General features: G+C 39.5%; 1 protein-coding gene across 5 annotated transcripts in view; it reads right to left on the bottom strand.

Annotated features, from left to right (window-relative positions):
* The window catches only part of CDKAL1 (CDKAL1 threonylcarbamoyladenosine tRNA methylthiotransferase), a gene marked incomplete at its 5' end in the record, with an annotated part of 659036 nt that overhangs the window by 456360 nt on the left and 177294 nt on the right, over nucleotides 1–25382 (bottom strand). For all 5 annotated transcript variants that reach the window (XM_079776595.1, XM_079776597.1, XM_079776596.1 and 2 more), the window contains one exon: nucleotides 15158–15254. In XM_079776595.1, the coding sequence (XP_079632721.1) occupies nucleotides 15158–15254 (97 nt within the window). The remainder of the gene's footprint in view (nucleotides 1–15157; nucleotides 15255–25382) is intronic.

Genomic DNA, 25382 nt, shown 5'->3' with positions numbered 1-25382 from the left:
GGGCGGGACAGGTGGCCGTGGCCCGCCGGAAGTCTTGCAGGAATATTCCTGCAACGGGTCGCTAGTTATACCATAAAAGAGAAAGAAGTATTAATATATGCTAAAATATTATGCTAAGTAAAAGAAGCCAAACTAAAAAAGTCAAATATTAAATTACTCCATGTATATGAAATGGCCAGAATAGGAAAATCTTCAAAAACAAAGTAGATTAGTAATTGCCTATGGATAGGTGGTGAAAGAAATGGAAGAAACCGCTAAGGAGTATAGAGTTTCCTTTGGAGTGATGGAAGATATTCTAAAATTGATGGTGGTAATGGTCACATAACTCTGTGACAGCACTAAAAAACACTGAATTAAGCATTTGAAATGGTAAAATTGTATGGTTTGTGAATTATATTACCAAAAAAATAAAAAGCTCTTATTACCAAAAAAGTGTTGAGGGTAGTCAAATATTGTAATGTAAAGGTCATGAAACTCAATGAAAAACTAAGAAAATGTTCCAAATCAAAGAAGACTAAAGAGACCTGACAGCTGAATGCAGCTTTGGATCTGGATTCTTTTCCTATTAAGGACATTATTGGGACAACTGCAAGATATGAATATGGTCCCTCCTTCCCTCCCCTCACTCTCCCTCCTCCCTCTCTCTAAGCATGTACTCCTTGGGTGAGGATAAAAAAGAATCAGGAAAAAAAATGTGTATATATAAAAAGAGAATTACCAAATTTGTTTAAAAATTAACATTTGGGGAATCTGGGTAATGAGTATATGGTAATTATTTTTGCAGCTTTTCTGTGAATATAAAATTACATCAAAATAAAAAAAGTTTTTAAGTGAAATACATGTGCATGTCTAACAGAGATTTTCTTTTACTCTGATGGTCTCATAGAATTTGCACGAATGTATGCAGCTCAAAATATAACCTCTGATTTATAGTAAAAGTAATTGATTACATTTGCCTTGTAGCAGAAAAATAAATACTGGCCACATGTGATTATTTAATCACTGGTGATATGAGGAAGCTCCAAAACTTTAAAAATAAGGGTCTACCAAATTTGAAGAAAAAGATTTTAAAGTATTTGATTACAAACAAGCATTTTCTGAAAATATTGTGTCATTTCCATTTTTTGTAAGGAAGAAATTGGAGGAATGGATGATAGGAAGGGAAAAAAGAAGGGGAGACAGAAAAGACAGAGAAGAGTGGGAGTTAAATGGAAGAGGGAGAAGTTAGGAAGCAAAATATAAAGCATGGAATGAGAGACAAGTAGAGAAGATAAAACAATCTGAGAGAAAGAACAAACTCCAGATTCACATACAGTAAGAAAGAATACATTGAATTCTTTCTGGGAATAAAAGAAAAGCTGTTTTTAATTAATACTATAAATTGTAGCCCTCAATACACAAGAGCTTAGTCTCTGGCATATAATTCAAATAAAATAAATAAAACAGTATCTTGTGTCCTCCAGGCACTTAGTTATAAATATACAGAAAAAAAAGACATGCAGTATGTTCTATTACTGACTCCATATGTTCTCCACAATGAAAAAAGGAGTTGGTGAATAAACAATTCATGAATAATATTAATGAGTCATTCTGCTGTAGAACTTTTAAAAGAAATCCATAAAAAATATTTTATTCAGCTATTACAAACCACTCCACATTTATAAATAAACATATATTGAAGAAACAAACCTATAGAAAGTCATCTAAAGCAAATAAAAGTGCTATTCAGAAATTCCCTATTGTTTAGAGCAGTGCTATCAAAAAGCATTTTCTACGGTGATGGAAATGATTATATGCTGTGTGTTGTCCAACATGGTAGCCACACTTACTGGGTATTTGAAATGTGGCTACTGTGACTGAGGAACTAAATTTTAACTTTAATTAATTTAAATAGTCATGTATGGCTACTAACAACCACACTGGAAAGTGGAACTCTGGAGTATGGCTAAACTGGCCCCAAGTTTGTGGTAATTTGTAACGGCAACCCTAGGAAGTAATACATATCCCAAACACAATTTTGCCAAGTTGGCTAAAAAAAAAAAAAGGTCAGTCAGGGAGCAAACTGATACTATTCTGCAGAGGTTCTGATTTAGTGTACTTGAAGTACTTTTTTGTCTTAACAACCCGTAGCTAGATAAGTTGATGACTGGGAATAACACAGTGATAGCTAACATTTCTTAAGCAATTACTATGTCCTAGGGCAGGCTCTGTGATAACACAACACATGCACTATCTCATTAAGCCTCAGAACATTCCTAGGCTAAATATTACCGTACTCCTGAGGCTTAGGGAACTGAAGTGCAGGAATATCCAACTCAATTCTTGCCTAGTAGATCTCATCTAGGAATGGCACATAGGTGACACATTTCATGAATCTCCCTTTTCCTATATACATGAAGGCCATTACTAAGTGATCACAGAATGCTAGCCAATGAACCTGGACTTTCAAGAGACCCAGGCAACAACTATTCCCCCAAACTCTCCCCACACATCACCACTGGCATGCACGCATTCCCTTGACAAATATCTATTAACTACCAACTATTCTAGGAATTGGGGATATAATGATGAAAAATACCACATCCCTACTTTATAGAACTTATATTTTAATCATGGAGACAAACATGTAAATAACTGAAAATGTTCATATCCTATCATGACAGAGGCTATGAAGAAAAAAATAAATTTTCAAAAAGGAAAAATAAATCTGGGAGTGGCAGGAGGTAGAGAGAGCAATTTTGCAACAGTGGTCCAGGTAAACCTTGGAGTAGGTAACATTAATCCTGGGACCAGGACCCTAAGATAGAAGCATCAACATGAACCTCCTGGGGAAAGAACACATGAAAGAGAAATGATGCGAAGTGAGGTGCAGAGTGGAAGGAGATGGAGTCAGACAATAAAGGGAAGATATCAGGGGTGGGCAAAAGTAGGTTTTAGTTGTATGTGAAACACAGACTTTATTCTTGTATTATTGATTCTTGTATTATATTGTTTTTCATATGAACAACTGCAGACCTACTTTTGCCCACCCCCTGTATATGAGACCTTATAGTTCATGCTATGCATTTTAGAGTTTATTCTACTAGCAAAAGGAAGTCACCAGAGGGTTAAAGAGCAATCTTAACAGCATTGCTGTGGCTAATCCTATGGAAAATGTGCAAAGACTACTCTTTATCCACATTTCTCTGTTCCCTGTTGTAAGTCTTTTTATACTTAACTGAATCGGGCTGGGGTTTTACTATCCCTTGATTGTATCCCAATACACCTCAAATCCTTTCACGAGTAAGAGTGTATCTACTTTAAATATACACATAAAACTAGATGCAAAGGAACTTTCTCATTAGCTCTCTTAATTTTGATTGTATATAAATAAATTAGGGCAACTTGTCATCATTCTAATTAAGAAATATCAGACCGCCCTAGCTGGCTTGGCTCAGTGGATAGAGCATCAGCCTGCAGACTGAAGGGTCCCAGGTTCGATTCCCGCCTAGGGCATAGGCCTGGGTTGCGGGCTTGATCCCCAGTAGGGAGTGTGCAGGAGGCAGCCGATCAATGATTCTCTCTCATCATTGATGTTTCTATCTCTCTCTCCTTCTCCCTTCCTCTCTGAAATCAATAAAGAAATACACTTTAAAAAAAAAGAAATATCAGACCAAACTTTAAAACTACCTAAAAACTCTACCAAAAGATTCTATTTCTATAAGAACAATACACATAAAGAGCCTTTTCTATCATGTGTTTGTTCAAATTTTTCACTTTTACAATAATGAAAGATTGATCCAATAATCAGCATCTAACAGGTTAAAGTTCAGTACTGGCTTCTCCATAAAAATATTTTTCTCTCTAAATATTTCTCTCCAAAAAATTTTTTCCAAGCTGTTAAGAAAAGTCCTTACCTCTAAAAATAATATTTACTAGTATTGGAAGAGAGCTCAATTTCCACATCTCTTCAATTTGGGGAAATCCATAGCAGTCACCAAACTAACAATATCTTTAACTCTACTAGATGAAAGATTTCCTGAATTCACAAGTCTGTGAACAATTTGCTAATGAACTAAACAAAAGAGCACTTGATGCTATGCTACATGGGGTTTAACTCTTTGAACAAAACTTTCTCATCTCCTTTCATCTTCTTTCATCTCTTCCCTGAGAACAATTCTTCCCCAATAGTAGAAACAGCCTTTTCATCAAAAATTATATGATAGTGCATTCCACACATGGCTAAAAGCATATTTCCTATCTGAATGGTACCAGTGAGTGACTAACACTTAGTAAGAGATAAAAATTACTAATTGAAAGATGAGGCCAGGCCAGATGATGCCAGCAAAATGAGTATTAGTACCAGGAACTTCTTTCTCATAAATCCAATTAAAATACTAATAAAACTTTCTATATGGGAAAAAAGTCTTTAAACATTTATAAGAAAATTCAACATGCTAAACTCAATTATATAGAGAAACAATATTTGGAACATCCGCATATCATCATATTAAATAATAGGGCATGTTATAAAGTAAAAAGTTATTTTTGAAGTGATACTAAGGTTAAAAACAGTAATATTAGAACTAAAACAGAAATATACATGAGAGACGTAAAACATGAACTAATAAGCACGGTATATGTAGCAGGCAGAATAGTGTCCTCCCCAAAATGTTCAGACGTCCTAACCTCAGAAACAGTGACTAGGTTACCTGACATGGCAAATGCATTTTTCAGATGTAACTAAGGACCTTGAGATGATGAGATCAGCCTAGACCAGTGGTCGGCAAACTCATTAGCCAACAGAGCCAAATATCAACAGTACAACGATTGACATTTCTTTTGAGAGCCAAATTTTTTAAACTTAAACTTCTTCTAACGGCACTTCTTCAAAATAGACTCACCCAGGCCATGGTATTTTGTGGAAGAGCCACACTCAAGGGGCCAAAGAGCCGCATGTGGCTCACGAGCCGCAGTTTGCCGACCACGGGCCTAGATTATCCCATGGGCCACATCTATTCCCAGGAGTCCTTAAAGGCATTATTCCCTTAGGTTGGGAGGAAGCCACAAGTCAAAGAATGTGAGTGGCCTCTAAAAGCTGGAAAAAGGAAAAACAAGGACTCTCCCCTAGAGCATCCAGGAAAGAATGCACCACAGTCTTGACTTTAGTCCAGTAAAACCCATGTCCAACTTGTGATCTCCAAAATATGTGTTGTTCTAAACAACTATGTTTATGGTAATTTGTTATGGGGCTTATGAAACAAATATACCAATTAACAAACAAACTCATGGTAGTTAGCATCATAAAAGAGGGAAAGGAAAAATTAAAAAACAAATGCTGCTGGAATAGCTAGGAACAATATGGAAAAATTAAGTAAAATGTATGCATACATTATATTTAACCAACATTTCCTCAACAAATATTGAGTCAGACACTGTACTGAGTACGGAAAGTAATGTAAAAATATAAAATAATAGCAAGGAAAAATCTCTGGCTTTATAGAGCCTGTAAGTGTCCTTCATAGTAAACTGCAAGTAGAGTGAAGAGTTGAATAAATCATTTCCATTCTTTTATATATATATATATATATATATATATATGTTATTGATTTTTACAGGGAGGAAGGGAGAGGGACAGAGAGCTAGAAACGTCGATGAGAAAGAAACATCGACCAGCTGCCTCCTGCACACCCCCTAATGGGGATGTGCCCGCAACCAAAGTATATGCCCTTGACCAGAATCGAACCTGGGACCTTCCAGTCCGCAGGCCGAGGCTCTATCCACTGAGCCAAACCGGTTTCGGCTCATTTCCATTCTTTAAACAACAGTTTTTAAAAACAGATTTAGAGGAATAGGATATTTTATCAGACCTGCTCCTAGGTCCTGGGAACATAACTTTTAAGTTTTGAAACCATAAAAGAAATTACCCACTTATGCCTCCCCCACAAAATATTCAAGCTTTCTACTACACCAAAAATTTGAAAGACAATGACAAACGATGATAAAAAGAGAGACAAATCTTTTCTTCAAGCTGAAATAGACTGATTTTTCTACTGTTGAGTTGTAGGAGTCCCTTATATATTCTGTATACAAACCCTTTTAGGAGCTCTGTGTTTTGCAAATATTTTCTCCCAGTCCATGGCTTGTCTTTTGTTTTTCTTAATAGCATCTTCTGAGAGGCAAACGTATCTCATTTTGATGAAGTCCAATTTATTAATTTCTTTTATTTCATGTCCTAAGAAATAGTTTCATTTTGTGTGTTGTTCTACCTAAGAAAGTTTCCTAACTCAAGTTCCAAAAAAAAAAAGGGGGGGGGGGGATTAGTAAAAGATTTGAACACTTTGCCAAAGACATGGATAGCAGATAATCACACGAAAATATGCTCAACAGCACTAGTCAACAGAGAAAAGCAAATTCAGACCCCTACATACTCAGTACAATTGCTAACACTGAAAAACTGGCAATACCAAATTTTGGTAAGAGTGTGAAGAAGTGGAAATGCTGGAGGAAATACTTCAGCAGTTTCTTAAAAGGTTAAACAGATGGCCCCAGCTGGTTTTTCTCAGTGGTTAGAGCACCAGCCCTGGACTGAAAAGTCTCGAGTTCAATTCCGTCAAGGGCACGTACCTCGGTTGCAGGCTTGATCCCCAGCCCCAGTCGGGGCGCGTGCTGGAGGCAACCAATCGACGTGTCTCTCTCACATGGATGCTTCTCTCTTTTCTACCCCCACCCCTTCCACTTTCTATAAAATTCAAAGGAAAAAAAATATCCTTGGGTGAGGCTTAACAAAAAACAAACAAAAAAAAAGTTGAGCAGATGCTTACCAGGTGACCATACAATGCCATTCCTAGGATTTACCCAAGGTAATGCAAACATACCCACACAAAGACCTATATATGAATGTTTATAGGAGTTTTATTTTTAATAGCCAAAAACTAGAAACAACACAAATTTCCACCAACTGGTGAACAGATGAACAAACTGTGGTTCATCACACAGTGACATAATTCTCGGCAATAAAAAAGTGGTGATTAACAATTACAAGAACATGGATGAATACTGACTACACTATGCTAAGTGAAAAAAAGCTAGAAACAGGTAATATACAATTCCATTTATATGACATTCTGAAAGAGGCAAAACTATAGGGGCAGAAATCAGAACAGTCACTGCTGAGGACTGTGAGTATGTGTGTTTGGTCGGGGGATGGGACTGAGTACAAAAGAACACAATGGAACTTTCTAATGCAAGGGAAATGTTCTAGATCTTAATTTGGGTGATACTTACACAACAGTATGCATTTGTTAAAATTCATTGCAGGCAAATTTCACTATATGCTAATCATACCTCAATAAATCTGACTTAAAATAAGAAAATAGATTACTATTAATAACTTATAAGAAAATAATTAAGAGTTAATAAATAAATGGCATACAAAAATAACTGCTAGATTACACCATTTCTAACCACCACCCAGTCCTTCACCCTCTCCTGTTGAGTCTGAGTTAAGCATTACACTGAATGTAAACTCCACCTCTTCACCTGCACTACTCTATTACTCATCTGCACTACTCCAAACTACGCTTCTTAAAACTACTGCCTCCAAGTTACACTCCTTCTACCTTCCAGGCATTCTTAAACACCCAAGCTTTTCCTTAGACATGCTGATGTTGCTGTTCAAAAGCCCTTTCTCCATTCATCAAACCACCACCCAGATGTTTTATTCAGCTCTATTTCTCTAGCAAATAGTTTCAATCTAGGCATGTAGTGGATTCCACATAGCTTCATTCCCATGCTCAATTCTACTAGTAAATGAATCAATGGTTTTTAAAAAGCTAATACTGAATCACTTAACTATACATGCTAAACACATTACAGGTATTACCTCATTTAACCCTTACAAAACTCAGGTTCTATTATTATCTCTGTTCTACAAATGAGGAAACTGAGGCACAGAGAGGATAAGTAACTTACACAAGGCCGAACAGCTACTAAGTGGTGCAGCAGGGATATGAACCTATGTAATCTAGCTCCTGATTCAATTTAACTACTCTTATTTTACAATTCAGTAGGTGAAAAATGTGTACATATATAGGTAAATGCATTAGAAGAGGCCTTTAAAAAGATAACAGATCGAGGATGGTATAAACATGAATGGGCTTTTAAATGTATATGTCATTCTGTTACGATACTGCATTTTTGATAACTAAAAGTTAAAAAAATATATAATATCAAAAGAAGAAATATTAGGAGACATGAAGTTGTGAAAAACAGGAATGGCACAGTTTCTCAAGCTTTGCACTCAATATCAATGCCATTATTATTGTGACATTGTTTCACTTTTACAATATGGTATATAACAGAAAAATTCTCAAACATAGCCTCTTTCAAATGCTGCTTTAATTATAATTATACATAAAAATTTTCAAAATTAAAGTGTTTACATTTGAAATGGTCATCATGCTACTTAACTTTTCAGGATCAGAGAAGCATTCCTGAAAAGATGTTTAATCCACTGCAAATCAACCAAGTTATAGGCCCTGAGATAAATGGACACTTGTGTTAAGCCACATTTTTGTTCAGCTCTCCAAAGAAAATGCACCTGTTTGCAGGGCTCACAGATTGCACATCAGGAAGTTTTGTCATCTACAAATTTTCAACAGCATATATTCTGCTGTGAAATGCATGTTTTAGAATGTTACAGTGCATGCATTAATTTGCAATTTATTTAGGATTTCTAGAGAAAGTATACAATTACTACAAAGATAAGCCTAATGAACCAATACCAAGATCAAGTTCAAATGCAGTCCTTGTTTATTGGCACAGAGAAATTTATACAAAACTAGTGGCCCGGTACACGAAATTGGTGCACATTAAAAGGGGATTAATTAGAGGAAATATTTTAATATTGCTTTCTCTATAATAGAAGTGTCAGAGATGAAAGAAAATTAGTAAAATGTATATGAAAATCTTCCTCCTGTCAGAGTCTGGAGCGCACCACGGGACCCAGAGTCAAGTCCCCACCCACCCACGTGTGCCTCAAAATCATGACACCCAGACCCAGCCGCACCCCCCCACCATTAGGCTAGATCCAGACCCAGCCGGTCCCACCCTTGTCAAGCCCCACCAAGCAGGGGGCACAGCCTCAGGTCCCCTGGCCCGGTGCTGGGGCAGGGGGCGTGGCCTGAGGTCCCCCAGCCCTGGCCAAGGCGGGGGGCATGCTTTGAGATCACCTGTCAAGCCCCGCCAGGTCGGGGCATGGCCTGAGGAGCCCATCAAGCCCTGATGGGCGGGAGGTGCAGGCTTAGGTCCCCCGTCAATCCCCACTGGGCAGGGGGCACAGGCTGAGGTCCCCCGGCCCAGGGCAAGGGGAGCAGCCTGAGGTCCTCCAGCCCAGCACTGGGGCGGGGGGCACACCTTGAGGTCCCCCGTCAAGCCCTGCCAGGTGGGGGGTGCGGCCTCAGGTCCCCTGGCCCAGTGCCGGGGCGGGGGGCGTGACCTGAGGTCCCCTGGCCTGGCACCAGGGTGGAGGGCGCAGCCTGGGGTCCTCTGGCCTGGCACCGCGGCGGGGGAGCAGCCTGGGGTCCCCCAACCCAGCACCAGGGTGGGGGCGCACCTTGAAGTCCCCCGTCAAGCCCTGCCAGGCAAGGGGTGTGGCCTCAGGTCCCCTGGCCTGACGCCAGGGCGAGGGGCGCGGCATCAGGTCCCCTGGCCTGGTGCCGGGACAGGGGGCAAGGCCTCAGGTCCCCCGTCAAGCCCTGCAGGCGGGGGGCGCAGCCTGAGATCCCCTGTCAAGCCCCATGGGGGTAGGGGGTGCGCAGCCTCAGGTCCCTGCTGATTGCTTGTTAAGGCTCGTTACAGGAACTTGGCCTCTGCTGTGGGTGCAGCCATCTTGTGTTACAGAAACCCCCATCTTCACTGTGGGCACCGCCATCTTTGTGGTGGAGTGACAGTGAATTTGCATATTCCCTCTTTATTATATAGGATAGGATGTACAGGTTTTGTAAACATGCTTTCCTGTAACAGTAAAAACCCCACCTTTCTAATAAATGTCATGCCTATTAATAAAGGCTATTGCAATAATTGAGAAATAGCTTAAGAAAGACTCAAGAGAATAAATACTATTTCACCCATATATCCTGAACACAACTCCTAACCAATGAACACAAAGTGTATTTCCATCAGAGCCTTACAGAGAATTTCCCAACTAATCAATCTCCCTGTAGTCTAAGGCCCATCCCACAATAGTCTCTAGGAGGCTGGAAATAATCTAGGCTCAAACCAGATGTCTCACCCAAAACTGGAATGTAAGCTCTATGAAGACAGGGATCTCTGATTTTACAGGCTGCTGCATTCCTACCACCCAGAACAGTACCTTGCACATAGTAGGCACTCAGTATGTACTTCTTAACGGAAATAAGAAGATACAGCAGCCCCAGGATCTGAAGCCAAACTTTCTGAGTCCTGAAACCTACTATTTTTGTTTTCTACCAGACTTTATCAGAGAACAATTGCTTTCTGGTTGTTCTAAAAGAAACTTGCCTGCCAACAAATGAGCTGAAGAAAAGGAGAGGAATATTCAATAGGTACAATCACAAGATCATGACATTACTACCTACAGTTAGACACCAGTAGCCAATTTAAACATAATCTATATATATAAAACCCTAATATGCAAATAGACCGAACAGCAGAACAACCGAACAACCAGTCGCTATGACATGTGCTGACCACCAGGGGGCACGCGCAGAACATGGCGCGTGTCAGCAGCAGGCGGCAGAGTGCAGAAAATGGCGGGCATTGGCTGCGGCGGGATGGTGGAACAGGTGAGCAGGGGCACTAGACAAAGATGGGGCGCCGGCCACTGTCATCGGGGCGAGCCTCTGGTGGTTACTGAAAATTCTTTGCTCCTGCATGCCACAGTCCTGCCCGGCACTCGCACCTTCTGCCAGCACCGGCCCCGCTCGCACCCGCTGCCGGCACCCAGTACCATTCCCAATCTCCCCTCAGGGCTTCTCCATCTCCCCATGCTCCTGAAGGGCGATTCAGGCAGCAGCCACTGCTAGCACACACGGACGGCGCCGGCCCTGCTCACACCTGCTACTGGAGCTGGCCCCAATCGCTCTGCACCATCAGCGGGTGCGAACAGGGCTGGCACTGTGAGCACGTAGGAGCGGTGGCAGCGGGAGCAGGGTTGCCGGCAGACAGGGGACGAGGGGCCATGGCGAGAGGGGCCAGGTGGGGGCACGAAGTAGGGTCAAGACCCGCCCCTGTGCCCACTGCAGCCTTGTGGCCCACAGTTCCTTTCAAGGTGCACGAATTCATGCACTGGGCCCCTAATAGAAAATAATAGGAAGAAGATGACACTGCATGAAAATTCATTCCAAGGTGGATGGCTAACCATAACTATCTGCCAAAAGAGAAATAAAATATTTCACTGTAAGTCAAAATGTTCCAATAGTGAAAAAATTTAAAAGATTTTGATTGGTTACCTACAAATACATAATTTTAGACAGAAAATAAAAACTTTATTTAATCATTCTAGGAAAATTGTTTCAGTTTTTCTCTTTTCTTTCTCCTCTCCCAATGTGAAAAAAATTAGACACCTCTGTGCTCTAGGATGGGAGAAGGTTACTGCCACCAAAGCCAGGTCTGGACCTAGAAGTTGACAGGTTTTCCTTCATTTCCTTTCCGGGCACCACCACACAAATAATATTAATCACAACTGGATAGTTTCAGGAGGCAGCAAGACAGACAATGAAAAAGGCCCAGGGGTCAAATCACCAATTATTATGTACCCTCACCACATTGCTATCTCTGATTATGAAAACACATTAAAAGCCCCATTTCTAAAGGTTGATATTGATGGAAATTAACATGTTACAATGGTATCCTTCTTACTTATCAAATCTCTTCTCAAATTCTATGAGCATTTGCAAACATGGGATAGTATGTCTTTTTAACTCAGGTGTGCAATAAGTAGCTTGCTCACCCACTGATGCCCACCTAAAGGCAGCTTTTTATTTCAATCACTTGGTCAGCAGAACTGACACATCCTCCCTGAATTGTGGGGTGACAGAGACAAATCCCAGCAGGAGGTGAAAGCACAGAATGCAGTTACAGCTGTTCTTCCTTCCTCCTCTATTAACACCCTCTATCAGAGAAATTCTGTGAGGGAAATTCTGTGAAGGAATAACAGTTTTCATCCAGTCTGTAAATCAAATGTGCAATACAATTCCAAACACCCTCCTAGAAATAGTTTCCAAAATCACTGAATTTAAACATCTTCATATTTTTTCACACTTCAGAATTGTTTTTCCTTTGTATAAACCAATATAACTCATTTTTTTATTTCAATGTAGCTCATTTTATTTCAGAAGGTTTCTGATTTTGTAACAATTCTAACATTCTATTCAGAAACAGTCTCTCCACATACCAACTTTAGATTATTTTGGTTTCCTATTCCAGATTTTTTTCCCTGAAATTTTTGGTTCTGTGGACATAATTTTTATATAGAGTCAGTTATGATAGATGTCATATTGCTGTTACAGAAAACATGCTATATAAAACGACGTTGACAAAGAATAATCTTATAGTTAAATAATAAATACTAAAAAGAAAATTAAACTGTAAATCATTTCTATGGATAGTGTGATTCAGCTTTTGGAGACTTTTCACAATACACTGATTTTAAATTAAAATACAAACCACTTTGTGAGTATTAATGTGTGATGTATATTTCCTAAAAACCAGAAAATACTGATATCCAACAATTAAGAATAATTAAGTATATTATGGCATATCCTTCAATAGAATAGTAATGAAGAATTTCAAATAGTTAAAAACCTCATGGAATAAAAGCTCGTGGAAAATAAGAAAAATAGTTTGGAGATTGTAATTAACTAAAATATGCAAATATTAGAAGTCTGAAGAGGATAAGCAAGGTTATAATTATTGTGTTAGGATGATGGAGTTATGGACTTCCTTTCTATTCATTTTTTAAAACATATGTTCTTAAGTTATTTTTCCAATTATAAAGGAGCCAAATAAAATAAATCTAAAGAAGTTTAAAGGTAATACAATAAGACCAGGTGACAGAACAAAGAGGGTGCTAGATTAAATAGAAAAACAAATTTTAGCTGTTACAGCCATGGGTTTACATTATCCCTGAAAATCGTCTTCCACATTAACAGCACTATCTTGAGAATCTCCCCTGCCTCTTAACAGACACTAAGCTCTTTACTGCACACAATGGAGTTCAGGAAAATGTTACCATATGTACATAGAGAGGAGGCTTTTGCCATACGAAAGAAATGCTACTATTCTGGTAACTTAATTCCTTGAGATGAAATCTAAGATGAATCCCAAGCTTTTACCACATTCCATCTCTAAAACAAAATTCTAACTAGTTTCCTATTTCCCTAACACAGCAGGATTATGTTTACGAAGAAAGTTAGTCTGACATGAAAAGATAACTCTGGAGTCCATATTCATTTCAATCCTTAAACCAAGAGAAATCAAAATGTAAACAGACAAATGATGAAAACAAACTAAGTTCCCAAACATTCAGGTTCTGTTTGTTTAACATGAGAATGTTTGCTCAAAGATTATTAAATCTGCTAGTGGGGCAAGGACCTCACAGCAGAAAACAAGTTTATTACACTAAGAATCCAGTATAAGAACCTGTCAGTGATACATCAAATCAGGAAAAAAACAATAAATCTCAATCCATGTGCCAATTACTCATATAAATTTTTTCTATGAACATACAATATTTTTATGTTTTTTGAAAACTAAAGACTGTAAAAGATCATTGCTGAGCACACTGCATAATGGGAGGATGAACCACCACCACGTGGTCAACAAACAGGGACTGAATGGAATCCTGTGAATGATGACAGCCACAAGAATAAGAAATGGTAGGTAGCAATCTCCTGGTTTTACAGACTGACTGCCCAACAGAGGGAAAAGTATGCTAACAACACAAGTACAAGGGAATATTCCTTCATTCAGTTGGTCAGTCACCCAACATTTACAGAGGGCCCACTGCATGTCAGGCATCATGGGAAAGCTGAAGAAACACATGACGGTTTAAAAAAAAATGAACAGCTGTCATCATGAATCTAATAATTTAAACAGAGAGGTAGGCTTTAATAAAAAAAATCATGTACGTTAACCCCAAAATCACAACTCTGCAAAAGGCTGAGAGAGCAAATGGCAAGTAACTGCACAGTAAGCAAAGGGAGCCCCAACACAAGGTTATCAAGGACTGCACAGAATTGTGAGCGAAGGCTTGACAGAATGGTAATGTTGAAGCCAAGACTTCCGGGTGGGGGGTGGAGGGGTGACTGTAGGGAAGTGGGGTATTCCAAAAAAGGCATGTAAGTGTACCCAGATATACTGGGAGATGACAAGTAGCTTAGTGGGGTTAGAAAATTATAATGATACTAGAGGCCTGGTGCACGAAATTCATGCACATGGGGGGGGGGCCTTCAGCCAGGCCCGTGCCCTCTCGCAGTCCGGAAGCCCCGCGATTGATCGCTCCATAGAGGGAGGCCCCACCCACTGCTGCCGGCGGTGTAGCCTGGGCCTCCCTCTGTGGGGCAATTGTGGGGCGATGGCAGGGCCCCCAATCAGATTGCACCTGCCTTGGCAGTGGCAGTCAGTGCTGAGTCGCCACAGTACCCGCGACCTAGGAGGGACTAAGGTCAGCAGTTCAGCCCGATTGCCAGTCCCCGCCCACCCAAGCTTGCTGCGCGCGCAGCCTGGCCTTTGGTCGTCTGTTCAGTTGTTTTGGACATTACGGACCCTGGCTCTTTATATATTAGGATGGCAATATTGAACAGGCAGGCAAAAACCAGGTTATTATTAAGGGACTTAAATTCCATGCTATGACTTATTTATTTTGTTATGTGTGTGTGTGTGTGTGTGTGTGTGTGTGTGTGTGTGTGTGTGTGTGTGTTTGTTTTCATGAGATAATCTAGAACATGTTTTTGGTGCTATGATGAAAAAGTTACACAGACATGACAAAATTTCATGCAATCGGGGAAGTATATTGAGGACATTCATAAGTATAACACAGCTTGTAAGTAAAGTAGAAACAGAAAATAGAGTATGGAGTTATTTCGTGTTTTAACAACATAAGACTTTCTTTTTCCCCCATCAGGTATAGGCTTACCCCTATGACACTCAGTCCTTGAAGGTAGTCCTGGCGCGGCTGGGCTTGAGGAACACATCCAGCCAGCACTATCTTCTTGTTCTCCTCTTGAGCTCTTCTAAAGATTGAAGAGAAGACAGTGTGAACTCCTTGGCTCATAGGTATATCCATGCAAACTGATGGTAATCCATATAAAATTCTCTAAATAATAACAAGCCAGTCTAGCATGAAACTGGATTTTCTTACAACTATGTTTAAAAAAAAACATAGTAAGACTTCTATATGTGTCTATCATACCATAGAAGAGATAGTATAAGAAGTATTCAGAGAATGATTAAATGAATGAATGAATAGGCAGAACATAAAATACTATTTCAAAAGCACCTGTAAGTGTTTCATTTCAATAACTTAGAGTACTTCGGTACAATTTTTCTACTTGGAATCCTGAAAAAACTTGTTAACAAAATCAAAAAGATCTGACTTCTGTAGATTGCTTAACATATATCCAAGAAAATAATTGCCTGCTTCTGCCACCTGGTTTTACCTTTTTATCAGTACCAAGCACATCATTGCACAAAAAATAGTTTTCTTGTAATAAATGTGAAATACCTTATCAAACAAAAAAAATCTTTCCATTTATTTTAACAATCTGTACAAGGAGTAACATCTGGTTTCCACAAGAACTGCAGCTGTAACACGTAGGATCATTGCCAAACATCCAAGAAAGCCTATGTGGTCACCAATAATTAAATGCAAATAAAAAGCCTGCTTCCTATAAGGTGAATAAGTTACTTAATTATTATGTACCTCTAAGACATAATGGTACTTAAGGAAATAGAGTAAAAAGGAATATGTGCCTTGTCTTCAACAAGCTTATGGTTTAGAATAGATGAGTTATACAAGGACATAAGCAACACAGCATCAAATAAAAAGCCCTTAGTGACAAAAGATGTACAAGCAACAGATCATGGAGAGAAAAGAATGTCCACCTTGAAAAAGACAGTAAAAAACCTTCTCAAAACAATTGGGTGACGTTTAAGGGGAAACAGAAGTTGGAGGGTGGCGGGGGGTGGGGGAAATGGAGGCAGAGAAAACTTTAGCAGTTGTTATACCATGGACAAAGACAAGGAGGAAGAAAGGAGAAAATATCTCATTATAGAAATAATTTCTGTATCAGGGAGACTAATAGGATGTATATTGCAGAAGGAGCCTTAAGAAAGAGGCTGGATAGTATTTAATTTAGTGGACAATGGAGAAATCTCTTAAGTTTTGGTGGCAGACTAGAGCCAAACTTTAAGCACATGGCACTGGTGACAAGTGTAAAATAAAATAAAAGAAAGAAAAGAAACCAAGAAGTGGGGAAGTTAATTGAATACCCTTGACAAAGGGATGTGAGGACCTGAATGCATGTGAAAGAGGAGAGAGAGAAAGAGGAAAAAAAAAAGAGAGAGAGGAAGACAGGGGTGAAGGGGAGGGGGAAAAGAAGGGAGGAGGAGATAATTAAAGAAAAGGAGATTAATTCTTTTGCTAAAATTTACTTGTGAAACCCCAAGAAAGAATCAAAGGTGATGCTAAGGTTTTGAGTTTAAGGCAGGGGTTAGCAAACATCTATATACATAAAAGGCTAAGTGACCATCTGACCGGTGGTGCTCAAGCAGGAGCTGCCAAGCTGCGGTGACTTGGCAGCAGCAGTTCTTGGGTGACACACCCCAGAACAAGAGAGGAGGGAGGCTGATTCTGGGGTGCATCACCCGAGACCCACTCTTGCAATCCAGGACCCCTCGGGAGATATCAGAGAGCCAGTTTTGACCCAATCCCCACAGGCCAGGCGGAGGGACCCCACCTGCTGGAGGGACCCCCACTCACTCTGCAGACACCAAGGAGGGACCATGCAAGGTGGGCTCCAGGGCATGTCCCCCCACCCCGTCTCACCCAGTCCCACCTCACCGGCCACCTTCAAATTAATTTCCTTTCAGTGTGCACGAATCTGTGCACTGGGGCACTAGTTTTCTATAAAAGGCAGATAGTAAATACTTTTTAGGCTTTGCTGGTCCTATGTCTCTATTGCAACTCAATTCTGCCCCCTTAGAGCAAAAGCAGCCATACACAATACTTAAATAAATGGGTATGTCTGTGTTCCAATAAAACTTCACTTCAAAAACAAGCAGCAGGTCACATTTGGCCCAAAAGCCAGAGTTTACTGAACCCTAACTTAAGAAATAAAAATGCAGCCACTAGCTGTCAGGAGAAGCTGGCTGAGAATTGGAATAGAAGGTAAGAAACTCACATGGGACACACTAAATCTGAGGATCCATTAATGCCTATCAAGTGTCTAGAAATGCAAGTCACCTGGCTGGGAGCGAAACTTGGGGTAGATTTTAGATTCCAACATGAGAATCCAATGGAGTACTGAGCTTTAAGGTTGTTTAGAGAGGTGGAAACATTTCTATAAGATAAAAATATTGGTGTGGAAAACAAAAAAGAGGTAACATCACCACCAACAATAATATGGTACCAATAATAATAATCATGGGTAACATTTATGTGGCACTTCATCAAGGTAACCATTATGTAGTTAGGTATGTACCACATATGAAAACAGTATAGCCAATATATAACACCCTAGGAAAATGTTCTGGTAACAGTATAAACATTAGACCAGGGCATGAAACAGTCCAAGGACGATTTTAAGGAAGTAAGCAGAAAAGCTGAAAATAAAGAGAAAAAGTTCAAAATAGAGATGCTTGAATAAGAAATTTATTTAAAATACAAGAGGCCCAGTACACGAAATTCGTGCAAGAGTAGGCCTTCCTTCCCCCAGCTGCCAGCACCAGCTTTCCTCCAGCACCTGGGACCTGGGCTTCCCTTGCAGCCCTGGCTTCATCCAGAAGGTCGTTCGGAAGGACGTCCAGTCTAATTAGCATATTATGCTTTTACTAGAAGCCTGGTGCATGAAATTCATGCATGGGGGGTGTCCCTCAGCCTGGCCTGCACCCTCTCCAATCTGGGACCCCGTGGGGGATGTCCGACTGCCGGTTTAGGTCCGATCCCTTGGGATCAAGCCTAAACCGGCAGTCAGACATCCTTCTCACAATCCGGGACTGCTGACTCCTAACCGCTCGCCTGCCTGCCTGCCTGATTGCCCCTAACCACTTCTGCCTGCCAGCCTGATTGCCCCCTAACCACTCCACTGCCGGCCTGATTGACACCTAACTTCTCTCCTGCTGGCCCGATCACCCCCAACTGCCCTCCCCTGCTGGCCTGTTCACCCCCAACTGCCCTCCCCTGCCGGCCTGATCACCCCCAACTGATCTTCCCTGCTGGCCTGTTCGCCCCCCAACTGCCCTCCCGCCAGCCTGATCGCCCCTAACTGCCCTGCCCTGCAGGCCTGGTCACCCCCAACTGCCCTCCACTGCTGGCCTGGTTGCCCACAACTGCCCTCCCCTGCCTGCCTGATCTCGCCCCCAACTGCCCTCCCCTGCTGACCTGATCTCGCCCCCAACTGCCCTCCCCTGCTGACCTGATTTCATCCCTAACTGCCCTACCCTGTCAGCCTGATGGCCCCCAACTGCCCTCCCCTGCCAGCCTGGTTGCCCCTAACTGCTCTCCCCTGCCGGCCTGATCACCCCCAACTGCCCTCCACTGCTGGCCTATTCACCCCGACTGCACTCCCTGCTGGCCTGTTTGCCCCCAACTGCCCTCCCCTGCCAGCCTGGTCACACCCAACTGCCCTCCCCTGCAGGCCTGGTTGCCCAGCTGCCCTCCCCTGCTGGCCCAATTGCCCCCAACTGCCCTCCCCTGCTGGCCTGTTCGCCCCCAACTGCCCTCCCCTGCCGGCCATCTTGTGGTGGCCATCCTGTGGCAGCCATCTTGTGGTGGCCACCTTGTGACGACATGAGGGGCAGCCATCTTGTGACGATGTCGTGTGAGGGCGTCACGTGACGCCCCCTAGGCCTTTATTATATAGGATTATTATAGGTTATTCATGCTTTTACTAAATTTGGCTTTAAAATGAGAAAGTAGACCAGACTAAGCCAAAATTCACACCCCAGTTACAAAATCTTAATGCCACACTTTATGTGACCCAATAAAGTAGCAAAAGCTTTAAGGTAATTTCTCAAGGAGTATTTTTGCTCTAAACATTCCCTTCTTACATCCTATTCTTTTTGCTTATTGAGTTCTGTTCAACAGTTAATAAAAGCCTAAAAAAAATCTTTAGAAATGTATCTAGCACAGGCATATTCAAAATATGAATGTTGATAAAAATAATACCTTGAGAAATTCTTAAATAGTATGAATTTCCTTGTCTTCATTTTAGATAGCCTTGACATATTAATTAAAATTAAAATTGAATGTAAAGTTAATTCAAAATAATCATGAATATTTTCTTGAAACATATTTCTAAATTAAAAGACACTGATCTCAAGGAGTTCACAGTCCAGTGAGAAATGGAAGATATGGGCCTTAGAACCAAGGTTTTTACAGAAAGGGGGAGAATAGAGATCTGGAGGTAATAAAGGATGCTGAGAGCAGTCTTGTGGGAGATCCAGCATGCACTACTATAAAGAGACCCAAGGGTACCTGATTATGAAGGAGAGATGGCTTTCTGTGATAGCAGGGCTGTGTAACCCTAATGCCAGATGAGGTCCCTAAGGAACCAGATCAGGGTCACAGGGGAGGATGAGTAAGGGAGACCAGAATAGTCATCATCATCCTGCTCCTCTTCCCCTATTGCATCCTGTCCCTGTGCTTTCATCTGCTCTATGTACCAAGCGTCTATGAATGGTTTTGTTTGAAGAAAGGATTCTGTGACTTAAAAAAAAACAAAAAACTGAGGATAGGACATACAGACCTTTTTCTCCCAGTTTCACTGAGGTATAAACGACAAGGATGTAGACTTCTGTGAAGAGGTTAAGGATTTAAGGAAAGTTGGTTCACTTTTGAAAGGGAATTTCAATGAGAAGTATAAAAAAGTTTTTAAAAGAAGCTACAGGGAATATAAGTGATGACGGAAAGGGGTGAGACCAAAGAGAGGAGGTATGGCAGTACCTCCTACAGAAATCCAAAAATGAGGGACTGATGCCTGCATGCTCGTTAGAAAGTAAGAAATAGCAAAAAGCACCAGGTAGGCCTAACTAGCCTCACGGCTTTAAAGGGAACCAAGTGCAGAGAATTTTGATTCTTCCCTTTCTTTTGTGTCAGCTATTACTTCTCAATATGTCATTTAACTTTTTAACTCAATCTACTGCCACCATTTCCGTTATGCAATAAATCTGTGAAAATTTCTCGAATAAAGACAATCAACAACTTCATCTTATATATGATTTTCACAAATTCATTTACAAAATATTTTGTGCCTATTTTGTGTACAATATATACTTAGAGGCCTATCAAATATAAAGAGGACTTTGTGTTTCAAGGAATACATATGAAGCTGAAAAAACTAGAACAATAAATATGCAATTTGAAGAGAAGCATAAATATACACTTTAAGTAAATGGTTAGCTCCTTAATAAGCAAAAGTAATTTTACAAACTAGTGGATACCAAACTCCTTATCAAGGCACCCACCAGTAAAAAAGAGGGAAATGTACCCAAATACAAAAACATATACAATTATATGTAACTCATACTAATATATTGTATACATTATAAAGCATACCTTAATATTAATGTTTTTAAATAAAATACTGCAAAAGAAAATAAGTGCTCTGAGTTCGAATAGGGAAGAAACCGCTACAGACGCCAATGAATGATTAGTAGAATCTTCTGTTCCCACTGAAGGGCACCAGAATATGCCACCCTAAAATACGCCACTTTGACATAAAGATTATTTTGAGCTGAAAGCATTTTAGAAACAGCAGACTCAACTCAGGGGGGGTAAGCTCTCTCCCCTCTCCTATCTGGCTAAAAGCAGGACACAAATTTCCATTTGGAAAGTTACTTCCCTCTCCAGTACCAGAAAGACAACTACTCCAGAGACAACTCTGACCTGTATAGCAAACCCTACTACACAACCCTTATTTCGTATGTCCTAATCACCTTCCCATAACTCACCCCTGACCAAGAAACCCAAAACTCTTTCCTTTGTCTAAAGTCTTCTCTCCTCTTTATCCCCTTTATTAAAACGGTGTATGATTTCCAAATTCTAATTGCCTGCTGGAGTCACATTTCTTTGTGAACTCCCATGCTTACTTCAATCTGGTGTGGGGTTTTTTCTGTTTTCCTATCATCCGTGTTTTATCAGTTTGATTCCCAGGCCCCAATTGTTGAACCTAAAAGGATATATACAAAGAGGTGTTTTTTTCCTCTCCCTTATATCACGAAGTATAAGGTTCACTGGTATTTTTATGTCACTTCCAGATCCAAGGCAAAGTAAGATGAGTAAAAATTAGTGAAAAGCAGACCATGTACATTTGATAACACATTATATTTAAAACTGCATTTAAGACTCGCACAGCACATAGCATTTGAATCAATCATTTCCTTCTTGTTAAACTAAAGTAAAACACCCCTTCCTTAAAAGGGTTAACATAAAAATTAACCTAAAGTTATGAGATATACATCACTTTATAAATAATATCCCTATAAAATGAAAAGCAAAAATCTGTAATTAGTTCACCTCCCCTAAGATCACTATCCTGGTACTCTACAGTAGGAGATAACAACCTCAACAGAGGAAGGAACAAGAGTGGAAGGAAAAAGAAATGAAGGGGGGGAAAAGGAAATTCAAGAGTATATCAGTATATCAGACCTTAATAAAGTGACATTAAGAGACAACGTGATCAGCTGTTATATTTATTCAATTCACCATCCAATTTGCACATCTCATTATACTTTACTCTAATTATCACATGCATCAAGAAACACTAAAATTAAATTACAACATGAATCTATGTTATGATTTGAGGAAGAAATGAGGAAAATTTACTGTTTGGTTTCAAACTAAAAAAAAAAAAAATGAATTAAAGAGAAAAATATTCTGAAGGAAAATGCATACTTGGGCTCCATCCTGACTAAAATTTGAGCTGGGATACTGTTAGATCCCAACCTTATTTCTGGTGGGAGACCCAGACAAATTTAGAATTCAGAATTAGCTAAATAGTCTGAATAAAGAGTTGTTTTAAATAAACACTTAACTTATAACAGGTTTCTAAACAAAATTTTTTAGTGTTTTACATCTTTTTCAAAGTCACTTTCCCAAAGAGACATTAATTAATATAAAAACTGTTCTCTTGGAGGGGGTAACAGAAAAGCACTTTGTTATTTAAAAAAAAAATACAGTAAGAAGTAGCCAAGCAAAATATACTCAGAACTGGGAAAGGTAAGAGTCTGCAAGGGTAATCTCCTTGGCTAATTTACATGATGGTGCAATTGTCAGCTAGAGGACAGAGAGGCAACAAGAACAGACTCATTTCCTTCAAAGCTGCCATAACGGGGCTTCAGCAAGCAATAACTCCTATGTGATCAAGAGGTTTCATAGGAGGAGCAAGAGGCAGAGAATATCTGTATTTTAGGGCAGTATAAAACACTGTTTAACACTCTTGTTGAATCACTGTCCCAAATTACCTGTACTGTTCTTATGCCACTGGCTGTTAATACTACAGTTCTTTCAATAGACATCTCTTCCCTACAAAAAGATAAGCTTCTTGAGGACAATGCCTATATATGATTCACTTTATAAACCAAAATTAATTTCAGATTATAACAAAGAATAAGAAATCATTTATTTGAGCAAAAGAAGTGCAGCCCAGGAGGCACAGATTCAGGTAGCAAACTAAATTGTGCTCTACAAAGGGGAGGCCACTTTTAATAGCGAAAGTTCCCACTTAAGTTCCCACTATTGTCTGTTTTATGTAAATGAGGTATCCAAAATCATGACTTCTGACTGACCCAAATACACATTCCTGATTGGCCAGCATTATGGATCCTGATTGATAGTTATAGAGTACTTCTGATTTGATGGAGCAGGTCTTAGTCCATTGGCTGAAAAATGAAAGTAGGAACTCCCTTATAATAGTTGATTCAGCAGGCTTAAAAGAGCAGGGCATAGCATGGGAAGCAGACAGCTCAGTCTAAGGTTCTTACCAATAAACAAAAGTACGTGAGAAGCCCCTGTCAACAAATGGCTTTTAGGCTCTTATTATTTATAAAATGTGGGCCCTTGTTGACCATGGGGAATCCACCTCAGCAGACAAATACCTTCTCAAAGTTCTCAACAAATTAATCTTTCTTCTCAGGGTCCACATACCTCAGGGCACATTAAATAAATTTAATAAATGAAACAAAAGCCTATACCAGACCATAACATCAATCATTAAAAGTTGTGATTAAAAGCCATGTTTATGTCTCTTAAAATGTAATAAGGCCACCATTAAACAGGAATCTATCTCGTCCATCAACAGAGTTCTAGATAACCAATCAGAGGAGCTATATTTAATTGGTGTCAACACCATTTATCTATATTTAAGTTTTATGGTAAGTCATCACAAGATTTTCACTCTCACAAATCATATAGACAATTTTTAAGGCCCTGGCCAGTTTGTCTCAGTGGATAGAGTGTCGGCCTACAGATTGAAGGGTCCCAGTCAAGGGCACATGCCCAGGTTGCAGGCTCCACTGGGAATCAAGCAGGAGGCAACCAATCAATAATTCTTCTCATCATTGATGTTTCTATCTCTCTCTCCCTCTCCCTTCCTCTCTGAAATCAATAAAAATATATTTTTTAAAAAATAACTACTATCATAGTCTTAAGAATTATTTTCTTAGTGTTTAAAAAACATAATTTTCCTCTAAACTCTCTTTCACCCCTCTAGCACTTCTTCTTAAAAACAAAGTCTATGTCCATATCTTCAGAAAAGTAATAGAGCTGTTGGTTATAATTAATCTGACCTCAGATCAAAAAGGTATTTATCATAAATGTAACATTAAACTTCCCAAGGGGAAAATATTTTTTTACAACAGCAATAAACAGCTGATTACAGACAAATCTTAGAACTACTGTTCACTCCTAGTTCCAAAAAGAAAAGCAATTTCAGTGAAACACATTGCCCTCTAGTCTCCTATGAAAATGCCCTAATGCCAATAGAAACCATTTGGGGGAAGCACTGTTTCTATTGTTTGCAATAACAGCCAAAAAATAAACTTCATTACATCAACTGCATTGGCACCTATTCAAATTATCAACTGAAACAACCAAGCAAATGACACAATTTAGTAACAAAACTTAAACAAACCATAATATATCATAATATACAACAAAAAAGAGGTTTTCTACCTTATTACCATTGTCTATTATGAAGAAGAAACTAAAGCTAAGCAGAGTCATATGAAAAGGAACTATGAGCTCCCATATAAAAGAAAAACCTGCTTAAAGTACCTCATCTATGTTCACTGTTGTCATAAAGTACAGCAACAACAAAAAGACTGTAGATATACATGAAAAACAATATATATAGGACTGCCACAATTAAGAAATTTTTATATAATAAACTAATAGTTACTGAATAGTCACTATGAAGCAATATGAAATACCTGGGGTCAAAAATTATATATACTTAGGCTGAAGGATAAAACTTGGTTGGCTTTGACTACATAATCCCATATAATTATCCATTTCACTTCATCTGTACAAAGCATGTTATTCTCAGGATGGTTTTTTAATTATTAAGGCTACCCTATATCTGTGGTTAATTTAAAAGCTTCATTTCCTTCTAAAGATTTTTGTCTGAATTCTACTAAAATTAATCTATCAATTAGTCCTTTAAGTAACGATGTATGTTATTAATGCTCACAAGTGCACAAACACACACACACACAGTGAGAGAAAACCAACTCTATTAGGTTGATGTTACCATTTTAATCTCAGAACTAATTAACAATGTACTACATATCTATATATGTTTTAAATATATTTTTATTGATTTCAAAGTGAAAGAGAGCAGGGGAAAGAGACAGAGGCATCAATGATGAGAGAGAATCATTGATTAGCTGCCTCTTGCACACCCCACACTAGGGATAGAGCCCACAACCCAGGCATATGCACTGACCAGGAATCAAACCGTGACTTCTGAGCCACGTTGGCTGGGCTTTCTCTATATTTTTATATATTAAAAAATATCAACTGTATGTTCACAGAAATAACATAAAAATTCTTAATTTGAAGCTAGAAACAAAAGAAATGGGACCTGAAAGAAATAAGAGAATTAAATTCAGAATTCTGCAAAAAAAATTGCTAAGGAGGAACA

Source organism: Cnephaeus nilssonii (genome assembly GCF_951640355.1).
Source record: "Cnephaeus nilssonii genome assembly, chromosome: 7".
Taxonomy (NCBI): Eukaryota; Metazoa; Chordata; class Mammalia; order Chiroptera; family Vespertilionidae; genus Cnephaeus; species Cnephaeus nilssonii.
The sequence above is the reverse complement of the archived record's forward strand: the minus strand, read 5'-3'. Positions and strand labels throughout refer to the sequence as shown.